We start from the raw sequence: 18,784 nt of genomic DNA on the forward strand, positions 1-18,784 counted from the left end.
CTGCAGGAGTTCCTCGGGGTTGTGTCCTAGGCCCAACCATCTTCAGCTGCTCCATCAGTCACCTTCCTTCCAACATAAGGTCATATGTGGGATGTTCTCTGATGAGTGCACAATGTTCAGCACTACCTGCGACTCCTCAGACACTGAAGCCGTCCTCATACAAATGCAGTAAGACCTGGACAATATCCAGGCTTGGGTTGACAAATGGCAAGTAACATTCATGCCACACAAGTGCCAGGCAATTATTTTCTCCAATAAGAGAGAATTTAACCATAGTCCCTTGACATTCAATGGCATTACCATCATTGAATCCTCCGCCATCAACATCCTGGGGATTACCATTGACCACAAACTGAACTGGACCAGCCATATAAATACTGCGGTTTCAAAAGCAGGTCAGAGGCTAGGACTCCTGTGGCAAGTAACTCACCTCCCGACTCCCCCAAAGCCTGTCCACCACCTACAAGGTACAAGTCAAGAGTGTAATGGACTAAGCTCCACTTGCCTGGATGAGTACAACTCCAATAACACTCAAGAAACTCTACACCATCCAGGACAAAGCAGCCTGCTTAATTTGCACCCCATTCACCAACATTCACTCCCTCCACCAGTAATGCAGAGGAGCAGCAGTTTCCACCATCTGCAAGACGCACTGCAGGTACTCACCAAGGCTCCTTAGGCAGCACTTTCTGAACCCACAACCACTACCATCCAGGAGGACAAGGGCAGCAGATACCTGGGAATACCACCACCTGGAAGTTTCCCTAAGTCACTCACTATCCTGACGTGGAAATATATCACTATTATAAGGTAGAATTGGTAGAGTAGGTAAATTAGTGCGCAGTCAAATATGACTTCAGCCAGTATTGGAAGTGTTGCACTTACGTGTTGCTCTCAGATACAACACTGCAATGTGTACATCTTGCTGGTCTGTCTACATTTGAGGATTAGGGATTTCACCATGTAAATCATTTATTCAGCTAGGCCGTTAGATCTAGAGTAATGAAGAGAAGATGTAGTGTGCTCAACTTTCCACGTCTGACAGACATCCTGTGGACCATTGTTTCTTGATATATATAAATAACTTGGATGTTGAAATTTGATGATTGTACAATGTGGCAAAGATAAGGATGATACAACTTGACTGCAACAGGATATAGATAGGCTAACAGAATGGGCAGACATATGGCAAATGGAATTTAATATAGAGAAATGTGAGATTATGCATTTTGAAAGAAGGAGTACGGGAAGCAATATATAATGAATAGCACAGTGCTAAATATTGTGCAGGGACAGAGGGAACAAAGAACAAAGAAAAGTACAGCACAGGAACAGGCCCTTCAGCCCTCCAAGCCCGTGCCGACCATGCTGCCTGACTAAACTATAATCTTCTACACTTCCTGAGCCCCTATCCCTCTATTCCCATCCTATTCATGTATTTGTCAAGATGCCCCTTAAATGTCACTATCGTCCCTGCTTCCACCACCTCCTCTGGCAGCGAGTTCCAGGCATCCACTACCCTCTGTGTAAAAAACTTACCTCGTACATCTACTCTAAACCTTGCCCCTCGCACCTTAAACCTATGCCCCCTAGTAATTGACCCTTCTACCCTGGGGAAAAGCCTCTGACTATCCACTCTGTCTATGCCCCTCATAATTTTGTAGACCTCTATCAAGTCGCCCCTCAACCTCCGTCGTTCCAGTGAGAACAAACCAAGTTTATTCAACCGCTCCTCATAGCTAATGCCCTCCATACCAGGCAACATTCTGGTAAATCTCTTCTGCACTCTCTCTAAAGCCTCCACATCCTTCTGGTAGTGTGGCGACCAGAATTGAACATTATACTCCAAGTGTGGCCTAACTAAGGTTCTATACAGCTGCAACATGACTTGCCAATTCTTATACTCAATGCCCCGGCTAATGAAGGCAAGCATGCCGTATGCCTTCTTGACTACCTTCTCCACCTGTGTTGCCCCTTTCAGTGACCTGTGGACCTGTACACCGAGGTCTCGCTGACTGTCAGTACTCTTGAGGGTTCTACCATTCACTGTCTATTCCCTACCTGCATTAGATCTTCCAAAATGCATTACCTCACATTTGTCCTGATTAAACTCCATCTGCCATCTCTCTGCCCAAGTCTCCAAACAATCTAAATCCTGCTGTATCCTCTGACACTCCTCATCGTTATCCGCAATTCCACCAACCTTTGTGTCGTCTGCAAACTTATTAATCATAACCTGGGAGGTCCTGGCACAAATGATTGAAGGACATATTGAGAGAGTCAAAGTATATGGGCCGGGATTCTCCGTCGGCCGACGCCAAAATTGGGAAACATGATTGGGCGGAGAATCGGTTCCGATTCCAAAATCGCGGCGGGTGCCGATTTAATGCCAAATCGCAATTCTCTGTGCCTCGACAACGGTGTCAATGTATTCTGAAACTCACGTACAGAAAACACATTTGCATATCATTAACGGGCCAGACACAGTATTCTGCGGGGCCTCCCCGATTCTCCACCTCTGATGGACCAAATTCCCGATGGCGAGCTTCACCTCTGCATTTAAAATTAGTGAAACCGGCGTATGGCTGATGAGGGAAACAGAGCAAGTAGGACACAGAGAGGTGCAACTGTGGGCTGCCTGGCCGGACATGGGCCGGGTTGGCTGGGGGTGGCCTGGGCGGGCGCGGTGGTGATGGGGGAAACAGGCCGACAGGCCGTGTGGCCAGGGTGACCCCCTCGGGACTCGGACAGTATCCAGGCACAGACTGTCATTACCACGATCTGCAAGGCAGCTATCTTGGAGCGCACCCCACTGACCACCCACCTTGTCCCCTGGTTAAGCAGAGTGCCACCGGCCTTATGGGTGCCCCCAACCTCCCCACCCCCACGCTCTGCCATAGCCTCCACCACCCACCTACTGCCACCCACATGCACGACATCAGGCAGCCCGCCCAGGGCAATGCCCACTGGAGCCCCTACAGGGGGGCCGAGCAGGGGCCATGGAGTGTACCGCTGGCAAGGGCAGCAGCAGCTGGTGGTACCCCTGGCAGCAGACATGGGCACCAGGACCAGAGTCCCCATGCTTCTGGGTAGCAACAGGGACAGGGGTGTGGGACTGGTGGTGGTGGGGGGGGGGGGGGGGGGGGGGGGAGAAGGGGGGGGGGTTGCATGCGGGGGCAAAGTCTGGAGTGCCAACTCGGGCACTGTGTAGCCCACTGGACCTGGTTGGACACAGGGTACGCATGGTTCTAACATGTTGGCCTTTTGCCCCTTGCAGAAAATGGATATTGGTATACAACCAGCAATGGTGGCCTTCTTGCCAGCCGCCATAGCCCAGGGGGATTCCCTATGACTGTATGGGCTGGAGCTGCTCGATGAGGAGGAAGCTGCAATAGGAGAGCATGCAGCAGCGGAGCATGCAGCAGTAGAGCCTGCTCCAGCGGAGCCTGCCCCAGCGGAACTGGAGGCAGCCGCCCAGGTTGGAGAGCCGGCCACCTAACAGGTCGAAGAGGAGGAGGTGCAAAGGAGATGGCTCATGAGACCTTGCATGTACCAGCAGCGCCAGTCATTTAAGGACCTGCCGGACCGGGCATGCCATTGAAGACTCCGGCTGAGTAAGGGGACATATGTGCCAGATCATGGAGCACCTGACTCCTTGGGGGAATGTGGGAGGACACCTACTTCCGGTGACCATCAAGGTGACACTTGCCCTGAACTTTTATGCCAGAGGCTCCTTCCAGGCGGTGAGTGGGGACCTGACGGGATCTCACAGAGCTCGGTGCACAGGTGCATCTCGTGCCGTCACAGAGGTCCTATATGTCCAGTTGGCACAATAAATCCATTTCAATGTGGACCGAGCCCACCAGGATGCTCAGGCAGTGGGATGCCTGCGGAGAACACCTGCCGATGACAGGTCACTCTATACCAACCGAAAGGGGTTTCACTCAATAAATGTGCAGCTGATATGTGACCATCAACTGAACATTGTGCACGTCTGCGCCCAATACGCAGGCAATGTGCACAACACCTTCATCCTGGCACACTTGACGATTCCTGACACGTCTGAGATGCTGCACCGGCTGGGTGGTTGGCTCTGGGTGATAGGGATTATCTGCTGCGGTCGTGGCTGCTGACATCCATCCGGAGGCCACAAACCTATGCAAGGCCTGTTACAGTGATGCCCATGCAGCAACCAGGGACATGATCGAGCAGTGCTTCAGCTTCCTGAAGATGCAGTTCAGGTGCCAGGACCGCTCTGGAGGGGCCCTCCAGTATGATACTGAGAGGGTTGCCTGCATCGCGGCGGCCTGCTGCGTCCTCCACAACATCGCGCAGAGTGGCGACGTGCTGGAGAAGGAGGATGAACACCAGTCCTCGTCCGGTGAGGAGGATGCAGGGAAGGGGAGGTCAGGCAGGACATGGGGCCCAGACAGGCGTGCACGAGAGGCTGCTCAAAGTGAGCACGAGGGCCAACACGCACGGGGTGCTCTAACTGCTTCCAGGTTCACCGAGGGAAGAGGAGGGCAGGGAGAGAGGAACTGACCAGGGGCATGGACACCGCATTGCACCCCCACAGCCCCCCACCCCTCTCCACCCAGCCACCGCCACCCCTCCCCACATGTCTTCAACCCCCTCCGTGATACATACCTGTCGCTCTACAGGGTGCGGGCCCTGGGTTGGCAGCAACACCAGATCTGGTCCATGGGTTGGAGGATGATGACAACCCACTCTGCGATGAACTCTGGTGCTCTGCATTGTATGACAACATCAGACTCCTGCCTAGGGTAGCACTTTCCACCGTCCACCTGGGTGATCCCTCCATGAGAGCTGGTCATTCCAACACACGGTGCCATTGGATCCCTGGGGTGATGGTGGTGGGGACGGTTGGGGAGCCCAGGCCACCCACAATGTTGCCCATTCCCCCCTCCCACCCTCGCACCCCCTCCCTGGCCAGCCCAGACGAGTCCACCCTTCACACCTATCTGGCAGAACACCGAGGCAGGTTGTAACAGTGTTACCCTGCTTCACGGCGCCGAGGTCCCAGTTTCAGTCCCGGCTCTGGGTCACTGCCCGTGTGGAGTTTTCACAGTCTCCCCTTGTTCCAAAGATGTGCAGGCTAGGTGGATTGGCCATGCTAAATTGCCCCTTATTTGGAAAAAATGAATTGAGTACTCTAAATTTATAAAAACAAAAAGACATAACAGTGTTATCAGGTATTTAATGTGAAAACATATGTACAGATACGTGCTCTAGCCCCTGTAACTAAACTGTGCCCTGTACCCGTGCAGACTTAACTGGTGTCTAACTTTCTGGCCTTACGGGCCATAAATCTATGTCTACATGAATCCCCAAATGGTACAACAGGAGTGGAGGCAGCCTGCTGTGATTTCTGCCTTGTGGTCCCCGTTGGTGGTCATCTTCTGGGGCGAATGGGCTGCTGCTCGAATGTCGGGGTGGCGTGGTGCCACCCTGCTCTGCCCACTGCCTGCCAGATGCACCCGGGACAGGAGGGGGGGGGGGGGGGGGGGAATGGACAGACAGGCATGGCGATGGCTTCCTTACCGGGGCGGGGTACCGGGTGGCCGGCCTCTCCTCCACCGTGTCCAGGAGGGTCTCCAGCTCAGCATTGATGAAACAGGGTGCCGCACTCCTTGCTGTCATCTTGTTGGCTGGGATGGTGTGCGTGGAGAGTGAAGTGTGTATATGTGGCTGCAACATGTCAGCCTTCTGAGTGTCAATCGCGAATCCGGCACCGTTTCTCATTCAAATCGATTGTGTTCCATGTGGCGCTGGGTCGATGTGGCGCCGACACAGATGGAGGTGGTCCAGTTTTGCTGTCGTGGAAGTCCACGAATTCTGCCCCGACATCAACACTTAGTCTCAGAAATGGAGAATCCTGCCCCTGGGATCTTGGTGGAGATATTAAGAATAAAAGTAGGGAAGTAATATTGAACCTTTATCAAGCTCTGGTTCGACCACAACTGAAGCATTGTGTCCAGTTCTGCTCAACACACTTTAGGAACGATGTGATTGGTCTGGATTTTAAATCTGGTTTTGATTTCTTTTAGATTACATAATAATAATCGCTTATTGTCACAAGTAGACGTCAAAGAATTTACTGTGCAAAGCCCCTAGTCGCCACATTCCGGTGCCTGTTTGGGGAGGCTGGAACTGGAATTGAACCCATGCTGCTGGCATTGTTCTGCATTACAAATCAGCTGTTTAGTCCACTGTGCTAAACCAGCCCTTGCAACATGGCTGCAAGTCTGTAGTCAATGTATGAATTGTGATATACAAGGCATCACAACTATATGAGACAGGTTAAATGGATAAGTTGGTTTTTGCCTGTATCTCATTTTTATATATTCCAAGCGTGACAGCGTAATGAGAAGAGAGGTATCTGTGTAGAACAGCACTTCGCTTAACATGTGTGGCATATAACAAGGAAATATGCAATGGGCCAATCTAAAGTGAATTTATTCTGTTTCACACATCTTGGGTGTGCTTCATTGATAATGCGATGTAAACGGAGCTAACACATTTCACTGTGCTATACGTGGGTTGGGTGTTCATCCTCCTCCTCTAGGTACCATCACCTCTTGGCAACCATGGGCTTCCATTAGATTGGCCCATGATTCTGCTTGGCAAAGTACGGTACTGGTTTCGCAGTTTCCTTCTGCAGTGTGGCTGACCAGGAAACTGCCCTGCTCCTACAACCTTCCATCAGGCACATTGGAAAGATTTACAGGCTGTTTGGCCACCTTACGAAGGTATCTTCTGTGGCCATCAAGTCCTGACATGGGACTTGAACCCAGAGCTTCTGGTTCAGAGACAGGGACACTACCCCTGTGTCCCTCAGTCTAACAATGGACTCAAAAATGAGAAAAATATAGGATTACACCATTCCATCAGAGAGCAAATAGGAAAAAGTAGATTGGGGAGGTCTAAAATTACAGAATTAGCAACTGAAAAAAACATTCTTGTTTCCCTTACCTTGTTTAACTCAAAAAAGTTCTGTTTCAAAAGAGGCTTGAGGGCAGTCATGCCATACTGAGCATGATTCCATTACTGAAATACTAAGAGAATTCTGTAGCTAGTATTGAAGTCACAAAACTACTTTTTATTCAAAAAATCTAAAATAAAGGCCTTTCTTCACAAGATCAACATGTTCCTCAAGGCTGATATCATTTTGGTTAGCAACTGAGCAATTAATATGACCAGGTTTTTATGTTGTTTTCCTCTGAACTATTGTTGGCAATCTGTGAGTAAGTTCTTTCACAATCATTTGCATGAAATTGACAAGACCACACCCTGTTCAGAAGCAGTGAGGTGCAGACACCTGAAAAGCCATAAAGAAAGTTTGAGTGTAGGGCCATTCAATTTAGTTTCTTATTCAAAACTTCAAACAATCACCAGCTTTAATCCTGAAGTGAAGTTTGAACACATGGGAGGTGGAACTGTAAATGGTGGCAGGGTAGCGGGGGAATTGCAAAAGACTGTATTACATTGGTTGCTTGTTCAATCCACTGCCCCATATTTAGTTCCACTAACCTCAACAGGATGTGTTGTACGGAGATCGGTAAATAGGGTCTCTGAATGTTTTCTGTCCCCACCCATGTCCACTTGAACACCAAGCATCCTCCGACTCATACACAATACACTAACTGAGCCAAGCTGATGAGGAATGGCTGCTTTCTCAGCTAAAGGTTCAATGTTTCCCTCTTCTAAGTACTTTGGCTAAGCAATTGTAATTGGTAAAACAAGAACACAAATTTCACTCAAAACTAAATTTACTGCCAGACCAAAATGAACTTGGAGAGCTTTATGGGAGGCCTGTTAAATATCCACGGTTCTTTTTGAAGTTTAAAGAGCAAGAACGCAAAAACTTTCTTTTGATTTAAGTTAGTCACAGGAACAACTCATGCCTCCTCCAAGAATACAAGGAAGGATTTTGTTTACTCACTGGGTGGTTTGGGTCCTTGGACAGTCAGTCAATATCCTAAAAATTTTCGTAAACATTACGTTGCCCTTATCGCTGAATCAATACATGCCCAAAGCAAGCAGAGTTGCTTAAGTGCAATTACAAATATCAACCAGCAACAAACAAAAGCCTTCTCTGTCTTCTGGTTGCAAGGGTGTTACATCAAATGCGTTTCAGCAATGATTCCTGAGGGCATGACAGAGAAAATGCTGCATTATTAAATCATGCTGCAAAATTCTGTGAAAACTCAGTGGATTAAAAAGAACACTGGAAATTCTGGCAGCATTCTTCCAGCACAAAGGTAGGTTATTGCCAGGCGTCCACATGTATAAATGCGTTGTCTGATGTTTCGATGTTTTTTTGGTCTTCTTTCATAACTTCTGCAGAAATCCAGCAGAAACAAGCATTAGCGAACATTTTTATCCACTTACTGTGTTTCTATTCAGTTAGTGGGCGAAAGTTTGGCTCTGCAGAAATCAGAAGCCAGAGGTCCTGAGAATGCCAAGTGCAGCACTTTCAGCCACTTCCAGCATAGCCTGCCCAGTACCCCATGTGAGCAATACCTCCCCCCTGGGCGAACCCCCACCCTGCACCACACGCCGACACCCATACCGGCAGCTATGGCCAAGTTCCATGGCCATTGAAGCCAGCAGCTACCCACTCCCTGGGCTACATGCATCAGACTGTATAACACTGCTTTTTCTGTTTCCCCTGGCTGCCCATAGCCGCTGGGAGCGGGAAAAGACTGGAAGGGGACCGCCGGACCTGTGGCCCCTCACTGCGGCAGAGCAGCAGGCCTAGGACGTGGTCGGCGGGCCTGAGGAAAAGGCAGTCGTCGGGGTGGAGTTTGATGTCGAGCGAGGAAGTGAGACCCCACTTAATTGCGGTTCCTCATGAAACGTGTGCTACTCGCCCCCAACACCACCCCCACACCATCCCCTAACCATCCCCTTCTCACCCCCACACCACCCTCACACCGACACCACCCCCTCACCCCTATAACACCCTCATCCCCACACCACCCCCTCACCCCCACAACACTCTCAAACCACCCCTGCACCCACACTACTCCCACTACCCCGCTCCACCACCACCACCTCTACTCCCTCCTCCCAAACACACCTCCTCCCCAATACAACGCCTTCCACCCCACCCCCACCCATCCCACGGTCTAATCATGCATCTTGTGTTGTATCTTGCATGATCTGCTGGTGATAGGGTGATGTGGCATTGTGTAGCCATGTGTTTCTCAGGGTTGCACGCGCCGGAAAACAAGCGACTGAACGCGCTTGCTAAGGAACTTTGTTCCCTTTTAGTTGAATTGCGCCCAAGGTTTCTTTAGATTTACTGATACAGCTGCTGTAATTTATTTTGTTCCCCTAATTTCTTTTTCTCTCTTTCTGGTGGGTATGGATCTAGTATTTCACTTAAGTAACTAGATTTTTGTGTGTGAATCTATACAAGACAATGTTGAGAACTTAGCCTAATCCCAACCTCACGAGTAATCAGGAATGAGAAAACTTTGGGTTTTGGGTGCTGTGAACATCTTAATCTGCAAATGAGATACACACTGAGTACCTGAATTGTGTAGGTATTGTGAATAGCAAAACAGATAGGCGGCTCCCAACTTGCAGCAATGCTGTGATGATACTGGAGCACCACTAGGGAATCATTAAAACTTGATATTCTAGAACTAGTCTTGTTTCACTCAAAATGCACGATTCTCAAGATCCCTCCATCCCATCCCACTGTCTCTTACAAAATTTCACCTCTTTACTTTAACATCTTATCATTGGACTTCAAATCCGTGGAACGCCTTCTCTGCCTCATTCTTTCCATCTTCTTACAAGTGCAGAATTTAGGAATCTCAGCTTTCTGCCTCCAAAAAGTTCAATTTCCCTCCTGCTCTCCTCAACCATCATTATGTCTCGTGTTGTGGTGCACCACCTGGATTTCTCTCTTTTAATTTACTTAGCTGTGCTTACCCAAGTCTGTCTTCTTCTTGCTTGCGCAGATCCAGATCCCGTTGAACAACCTGCAAGACATGTTGGGCCTCGTCTTCTGTTAGTTTTGATAGATCCAGCTTCCTTGCCATATTCTAAGTATTCTCTTGACTTTAATACTCACACGTGTGCCAGCAGACAAAGTGAAGAAATCTGTGCAAACACATATTTCAAATCTTTTCATAAATTGTATCAAGATCCATTCTGGTTACACTGTTTTAAATCATTGCACAGGTAAGAACTTTGAGAATCAGTAAATGACCATATCGTTCAACCTAATTTTCTCATATTCTCCCTTTATCTCTTCAAAGATGGTTTTATTTCTCCTCTCTGGTTCAAATTCCGCTCAGGTGGGCTATTCCAAAACTGGACTAACTTTAAGATGAAAGAAGTTGGCATTTTATTTCTTAACCCCTGCATTTCAGATTTGTCACTTTATATTTCCATTCGTCACCAGAATTAACATTGTTTTCTAGATTAGCGCTCCAAATTCTCTTTATAATCCTGAAATTAGGTCATTTTGGATAAAATATTCCTCTTGCCAAGGAAAACAAGTTCAACATTTTAAAGTTTTATCAAATTTTAAATTCCTGATTAGCAGAACCGTCTTTGTAACTTGTCCATGTAACTTCCCAAGCCGAATAATGCACTTCTGTTCATTAGCTGACCAGAGACAGAGTAATTATGATGATTTTTTTGTTAGCTTATAATGTTTTAGGAGTCCTTTTAAATAACAGTACATGTCAATAGCAAATACCATAAAGGCACATTTCACAAGTACAGTTTACAGCAGACAACCTCACCCGCTGCGAGAACACATCATTAAAATTAACATTTGGAGGATTTTGAAGAGTGTCTCACAATTTCTTGATTGATACTTTGCGCAGCTTCCCTGCAGGAAACATGGGCTGGATTCTCCGTTTCAGAGACTATGGGCGGGATTCTCCCCTACCCGGCGGGGCGGGGGGTCCCGGCGTGATGGAGCGGCAGGAACCATTCCGGCGTCGGGCCGCCCCAAAGGTGCGGAAGTCTCTGCACCTTTCTGCACCTTTCGGGGCCAAGCCCTCATCTTGAGGGGCTAGGCCCGCGCCGGAATGGTTGGCGCTCCGCTGGTTGGCGTGGACTGGCCTTTGGCACCACGCCAGCCGGGGCCGAAAGGTCTTCGCCGATCGGCGGAAGTCCGCGCATGCGCGGGAGCGTCAGTGGCTGCAGACGTCATCCCCGCGCATGTGCAGGGGAGGGGGTCTCTTTCGCCTCCGCCATGGTGAAGACCATGCCGAAGGCGGAAGAAAAAGAGTGCCCCCACGGCGCAGGCCCGCCCGCCGATCGGTGGGCCACAGTGGGGGCATCCCCCGGGGCCAGATCGCCACGGGCCCTCCCCCCAGGAACCCAGAGCCCGCCCGCGCCACCTGCTCCCGCTGGTAAGGTAGGTGGTTTAATCCACGCGGGCGGGAGAGGGTTGACAGCGGCAGGACTTCGACCCACCGCAGGGCAGAGAATCGCCGGGGGGGGGGGGGCGGCCGACCGGCGCGACTCGATTCCCGCCCCCGCCGACCGGCACGGCGCGATTCCCTCCCCCGCCGAATCTCTGGTGGCGGAAAATTCGGGACACGGCAGGGGCGGGATTCACGCCAGCCCCCGGCGAATCTCCGACCCGGCGGGGTGGTCAGAGAATCCCGCCCTATGACCCCACGCCATCATGAAAACTGTGGTCTTTTACGCCAGAAAAACTGGCGTCAAAAGGCCTCATATCCACAGCCCTGCAGGGGGCTAGCAGGGAGCCGTGGCGAAGCTCGCAGCTCCAGCTGCAGATACGGGCCCCCACACTTCCGGGTCAGAGGCCGTGCATGCGCAGGGCGGCAGCCTCCAGCAGCCGCGCCATGGCCCATGGCCACCGATCGGCCGCCTGCCCGACCCGGACCGCCAGCTCAAAAATACCCTGGTCCCATATGAGGCCCCGCCTGCCCTCCGATTGGCCCGCCCCCGAGTATTGGGTAGGACCATGAGTGGTCCCACCATCAGGAATTCGGCCAGTCGGGGGCGGGAACAGCGGGGCGGGCCTTTTGCAATGGCCACAGGTGGGGGATACGCGGCGCAGCATTCTCCCCAAGTACGCTGCTTTTCGGGGGCCGGAGAATCAAGGAACTCGCACCGGTCCCGCTTCCATGCGTGGAACTGGATCGTCCACCCCTGCGCCAGACGCAATTTCGGCGTTGGGATGCGGTGAATCCAGCTCCACGTATTTGGGATTAAAAAACCTGGATAGATTATCAGAGAGCTTCATACATTTCTTTTGCTGACAGACTGTAGTTTACAGAATGACACCGCAACCATCACTCAGAATGATCTCATTAAGAATTCAGTGCTGGCCAGTTCCTGTCTGCGGTCACCTCCTGCAATTTGCTAACCGATCAGTGGCAACACACTGTGGCGACTGCATGTCAAATAACACATCAATGTTCAGAATTTCATTGCGTCAAACATACAAGGTAAAACATACAAGGTAAAAGCAAATTCACTGATTCTGTTACCCGTGGGTTGCTGTGGGAGTGGGGAAATTTCCTTCAAAGCGATATTCGGATAGGCCCATGACACTGCAGACAATGCTCTAACCCTTGATGGGTGTTGCTCTCCACTGGGAGTGTGGGGACAGTAATTTCATTCTGCGGGGGAAAGTTTTTACAGGAGCGGTCCAGTGTTACATTGATTAGGTGGCCAGATTAAGAAGGTGAAGAAACACCTGGACCATTTGAGGAGGGGAATCGTACACAGAACCAGTGGGGCAGCCCGCCCCAATTATACTTGTCGGTGATATTGCTACAGATGAAAGTAATGCTGCAGAAAGCTACCCAAGGAAGAACCAAGTAATGTTCCAGTGGGAACTGCAGAAGTTATCTCCACTGATGAACCTTCCAAAGTCAGGAGTCAACCCATTGAGGTTCAAACTGAAGTTTGAACTCTACAGCAGGAGTGCCTGCTGATGAATTATGATGCTCCCAACGGAACAGGAAGTCCCCGGACCAACTTACCTTATAATGTACTGAGTTGGGATCCATTTATTGTATAATATTGTAAATAGTTCCTTGTTATGAGTGGATGGAAAGAGCACAGGAGACTCAGCAACTCACTGACAACCATGATGTGCACGGCTTCTTCAGCACAATTCAAACCAAATGCGGTCTGAGTACCCAGGGTCCCACCCCACTGAGACCCCAAAATGAGGAGACGCTCACCAGAGACAGACGCTCACCAGAGACAGAGACAGTCAACGCCCGCTGGAGAGGGAACATTGAGAACCTCCTCAACCAAAACATGGCCATTGACACAAGTTCCCTCAATGCCATCTCGCAACAACCTACCCACCACCACCTCAGTGCAACCCCAGCTCACCTTGAGGTCGAAAAAGCCATCAACAACAAGGCCTCTGGCGCAGATGAAATCCCTGCAGAAGTATTAAAATACGGCGGCGATGCACTCTTGACAAGGATCCACTACCTCATCAGCCTTATCAGGAAGGAAGAGAGCATGCTGGGTGCTCTCAGAGATGCCTTAATTGTGACCATCTTCAAGAAAGGGGACATATCCGACTGTAGAAATTACAGAGGGGTTTCCCTATTCTCCGCCACGGGAAAGGTCATCGGAAGAATCCTCTTTGATCACGCAAAGGACGTTGACTCTGTCAACCATGAGGGATTGTGGAGCATCCTCCTCAAATTCGGCTGCCCGGAGAAGTTCGGCACCATTCTCCACCTTCTGCACGATGGCATGCAAGCCATGATCTTCACCAATGGAATCACCATAGACCCAATACTTCTGAGAACTGGGGTTAAACAGGGCTGTGTCATCACACCAATGCTCTTCTCCATCTTCCTTGCAACAACACTCCATCCCATCATCCTGAAGCTCCCCGCTGAAGTGGAGCTAACCTACCAGACAGGAAGGAAATTGTTCAACCTCTGGTGCCTCCAGGCCAGAACCAAGACCACCCCAACTTCTGTTGTTGAGTTGCAGTATGCAGACAAAGCCTATGAAGCCCTCAGAGACCGAACTACAAATCATCGTCAACACATTCACCAACGCATATGGGAGAATGGGCTGCATGCTAAACAAAGGTTCTCCGCCAGCCTGCTCCTGCCACGCAAAACTGCCTCCATACCATCACGATCCATGGCGAGCGCCTGGACAATGTGGAATATTTCCCATACCTCGGGAGCCTCCTCTCAATGTGAGCAGACATTGACAATGAAATCTAGCATCGACTCCAATGTACCAGTTCAGTCTTTGGATGCCTGAAGAACAGAATGTTCGGAGACCGAGACCTCAAATCCATCACCAAGCTCATGGACTACAGAGCAACCGTGGCCCCATCCTCTTGTATGCATCAGAAACATGGACAATGTACAGCAGACAACTCAAATCCTTGCAGAGATATCACCAACGTTATCTCCACAAAGTCCTGCAAATCCATTGGCAGGATATGCGTACCAACAGGAGTGTCTTCTGCCAGGCCAATATCCCCAGTATCGAGGCACTGGTCACACTCGAACAACTGCGATTGGCGGGCCACATTGTCCGCATTTGTGACACAAGACTCTGGAAACAAGTGTTCTATTCAGGGCTTTGCAATTGCAAGTGATCACTTGGAAAGCAGAGGAAACCCTACAAGGACACTCTGAAAGTCTCCCTAAATCAATGCAACATCCCATTGATATGTGGGAATCGCTTGCCTTAGAACACACAAGCTGGAGAAGAAGTATTGGTGAAGGCGCCAATCACCTCGAGCGTCACAGGATGGAGCAGACGGAGGCCAAACGTAAACAGTGAAAAGAGAGCGCAGAATCCAGAGTGTCCTACCCACCTCATCAAACACCACCTGCCAAACCTGTGGTAGAGTCTGCGGATCCAGGATTGGACTATTCAGCCACCGCTGAACCCAGCTCCACGGAGTCGAAGCAACTCATCCATGACACTGACGGATTGCCCAAGAAGAAAGAGGGAGGGATGTGGTAGTGTGTCCCTTTAAGGGGCGTGTTTTCATAGGGTCAAGTGACCCATTTAGCCAATTGGGCAGAGCACGCAAATCCTGGGGCTAATTGTGGGTTTTCCTTGCCAGTCAGTAAACTGGAGTCAGAGTCATGGATAGCAGTATTAGAATTCTCTGTACATACTTATTCTGCTTGATGGTTGCCATTCTTTCCAAAATACTGCACATGGCATGCAGGCATTGCTGGTCTCACTAGAGGGCAGCACGGTAGCATTGTGGATAGCACAATTGCTTCACAGCTCCGGGGTCCCAGGTTCGATTCCGGCTTGGGTCGCTGTCTGTGCGGAGTCTGCACGTCCTCCCCGTGTGTGCGTGGGTTTCCTCCAGGTGCTCCGGTTTCCTCCCACAGTCCAAAGATGTGCAAGTTAGGTGGATTGGCCACGATAAATTGCCCTTAGTGTCCAAAATTGCCCTTAATGTTGGGTGAGGTTACTGGGTTATGGGGATAGGGTGGAGGTGTTGACCTTGGGTAGGGTGCTCTTTCCAAGAGCCGGTGCAGACTCGATGGGCCGAATGGCCTCCTTCTGCACTGTAAATTTGATGATAATCGATTTATTGCCGATCCCTAATTGCTCGTCACTTTCTTACACTGATGGTCTATAGTTTTGCTACACATTAATCCATTTTATAAAATATTTTGATGCTTTTTGATATGGAAGATACAATAAAAATGCAAGTAATATTTACTGACCAAGTTTAGCACAGTGGGGAAAAGCATCATGAGTCCAGCATGTGACGGATTTGAATTAAAGGAGCTTTTTGTTAATTATCTGCTGCAGATCGTCTCAAACTTCCAGAAATTCTTTCCATTATAATTTTAAGCTTTTTAAAAAATAAACTATCTGTTACAAATCATCATTTTTGAAATGTATAAAAATGTTCAATATACTGCCATTTAGGATAATTAAACTGATTATTCTTATTTTAAACTGTTACATCAGCCAAACAGGGGAGCAGTAAAATCCATATGAAACAAATTATTGAAAGTTTGAAAAAACATTAAACACAAATTGTTTAGTCAAGATCTGAGCTTGAGTGTATGATAATACATACACTGCTCTGTTCACGTTCCATGATTAGAGAAACCAGTTAGAATTAATAGCTGGAGGTTTTACTAATGGCAATCGAGTTCTCAACGTGGTCTAGGCATTTCATAGCTGTCAATTTATACTCGGCCATTTCATAACCAGTCAATTTATATCCATACATTTTTTCCTCAACCATCTTATACCCAAAAATGTTATAACATTCTCTCTGTTCATGTATCATCCTCCTTGTCCAAGTTTAGCTAATCATAGCCTACAATGTGATATCACTATTTCAGACAAACAGTTATATTTAACTTGGCTTCTGGAGAAAGTTTTGGCTTTCGAATTTGATGAATTTTCTTCTTAAGAAGTTACAATGTTGAAGGATGAAGATAAATTGATCGATGTTCTCTACCTAGATTTTCAGAAAGCTTACTCCATAAGATAGAATCATTTTGAATCAATGGAAAGTTACTTCAATGAATGAATAATTGACTAAATTCTCATTTGTAGAAAATTGTTTTTAATAGTTGTGGATCTGCCTGGAGACCCTACATGGTTTTCTCTCATAGGGATCAGTGTTAGGGTGATTTCCATTTATTTTCTCTGGAACCACAGGAGAATTATCGATAAAGGTTGAGGATGATAAGATGATCTGTGCAAGTGTTAAGAGTGTAAACAAGAATAGACTGCTGTCTGCAAATCTTAATGAGATGGGCGATAGGCCCCCATCTACAAAATGGTATTTAACCTAAATAAATGTAAGGTTAGGTAGACCATAAGACCATAAGACATAGGTAGGTGGACTAACAGTGAGCATATATGCATCCTACCGGGTATAGAACTGAAGTCTATTAGAATCCATGGAAAAGTTACAGCACAGAAGGAGGCCATTCAGCCCATCTTGTTCATGCCAGCCGGAGGACACCAAGTTGCCCTTTCTAATCCCACTTTCCTGCAGCCGGTCCATAGCCCTGGATCTTATAGCACTTAAGCTGCAGATTTTAAAAGAGTTTAGAGTTTTTTCCTCCACCACCAATTTGGGCCGCGAATTCGAGACTCCCACTACCCTCTGCATAAAAAGGTTCTTCCTCATGCCCCCTCTACGCCTTCTGCTACTTATCTTGAATCTTTGTCCCTTGGTTCTAGAATTCTAGAATTCTCCACCAGGGGAAACAATTTTATCCTGTCCACTCTATCTCTTTCCCCCCATAATTTTGTACACCTTTGTTATAACCTGCCTACTTACCATTGGCTGGGGACTAATGACTATCCCACAATCCTGTGGGAGTATGAGCTTCCCCAATGAGGGGGGCGGAGAAACCACTAGTAAACTCCTAGTATAAATAAAGCTGGCCAGTTCAGGAACCAGCAGGAAGGAGTATGTAGCAAGGGAAGTTACTGCTACTGTTATGTTATTATACAAATGTTATTACTTTGTATCCTTAAAACTCGTGCTGGATTCTTCGTGGCCCTTACAAAACTGGCGACGAAGGTTAAAGTGAATAGCTGTCTACACTGCTGAAGCCACCTCCCTGGATTTTTGTTGGATACAGGTTGGAAGTTGTTTTCTATTATACCATGCCTCTGTACGGACGTTTGGATGTTTATGATGCTGCGCTGGAAAGCTGGAACCAGTACACACAACGGATGCGTTACTATTTCCAGGCAAACAATATCACCGAAAACGAGCGCCAGGTGGTCATATTGCTCACCGCCTGCGGCCCGCATACGTTTGGGATGATTAGGAGTCTTACGTACCCAGCTGCGCCGGACACCAAAATGTTTAATGAACATGTGAATATAGTGGGGCAACATTTTAACCCAACCCCGTCCACGATAGTCCAGCGTTACCGGTTTAATACCGCTGAGAGGACTCCTGGAGAATCCCTTGCCGATTTTCTATCCAGGCTACGCAGGATTGCGGAGTACTGCGACTGTGGTGAGACCTTGTCAGAAATGTTACGCGACCGTTTGGTTTGCAGTATTAACAATGCGGCCACCCAGAGAAAGTTGTTAGCTGAGCCAACAATGACTTTTCAACAGGCCATTCAAATAGTATTGTCCCGAGAGAGCGCAGAGCGAGGAGTACAGGAGCTATAGGGAATGGAAGTGCATGCCTTGGTGCGCAACCCCTTCCATCCGAAAACGTCCCCCCGCACTCCTGCGGTACCTTTGGCGAGGCAACGTTCGGACCGACGCCAGTGGCCGTCGGACATTCCTCCCCGAAGGGAGCCTTCTCCAGAGCCAATGGATGAGGAGCCATATCCGTGTCAGACTTGTAGGCGTCGACCCCGTCGCGGACGGCGGTCCTGGGGGCGCCAGAGGTGCCGTCGTTCTGACCAAAACTGGGACCAGCCCAGGGGCTGTAACTGGGACCAGCCCAGAGGCCGTACCTTCCATGTGGATGAACCTGCGGTGACTACTCCTGAGGACGTGGAGACGGAGGACGACTGCCTGCAGCTGCATTGTGTGGCAGCTCCCCGTGTGGCCCCCATTAAGGTGACAGTACGGGTCAATGGCCACCCACTTGAGATGGAGTTGGATACTGGCGCAGCGGTCTCCGTGATCGCCCAGAGGACATTCGACCGCATCAAGCTGGGTATACAGGACCTTACATTAACCGACTCACAGGCCAGGTTGGCCACCTACACGGGGGAACCACTGGACATTGCAGGAACTACAATGACCCCTGTTGTCTATGGACACCAGGAGGGATATTTCCCAC

The 18,784-nt window shown here is 49.1% G+C and overlaps 1 protein-coding gene across 5 annotated transcripts in view; it reads right to left on the reverse strand.

Moving 5' to 3' along the window:
* The window catches only part of LOC140393878 (melanophilin-like), a 258,326-nt gene that overhangs the window by 210,808 nt on the left and 28,734 nt on the right, over positions 1-18,784 (reverse strand). For all 5 annotated transcript variants that reach the window (XM_072480457.1, XM_072480466.1, XM_072480475.1 and 2 more), the window contains one exon: positions 9,967-10,137. In XM_072480457.1, coding sequence (XP_072336558.1) covers positions 9,967-10,076 — 110 coding nt within the window. In that variant the 5' untranslated portion in view covers positions 10,077-10,137. The remainder of the gene's footprint in view (positions 1-9,966; positions 10,138-18,784) is intronic.

The sequence above is a fragment of the Scyliorhinus torazame genome, chromosome 2, assembly GCF_047496885.1.
Source record: "Scyliorhinus torazame isolate Kashiwa2021f chromosome 2, sScyTor2.1, whole genome shotgun sequence".
Classification (NCBI taxonomy): Eukaryota; Metazoa; Chordata; class Chondrichthyes; order Carcharhiniformes; family Scyliorhinidae; genus Scyliorhinus; species Scyliorhinus torazame.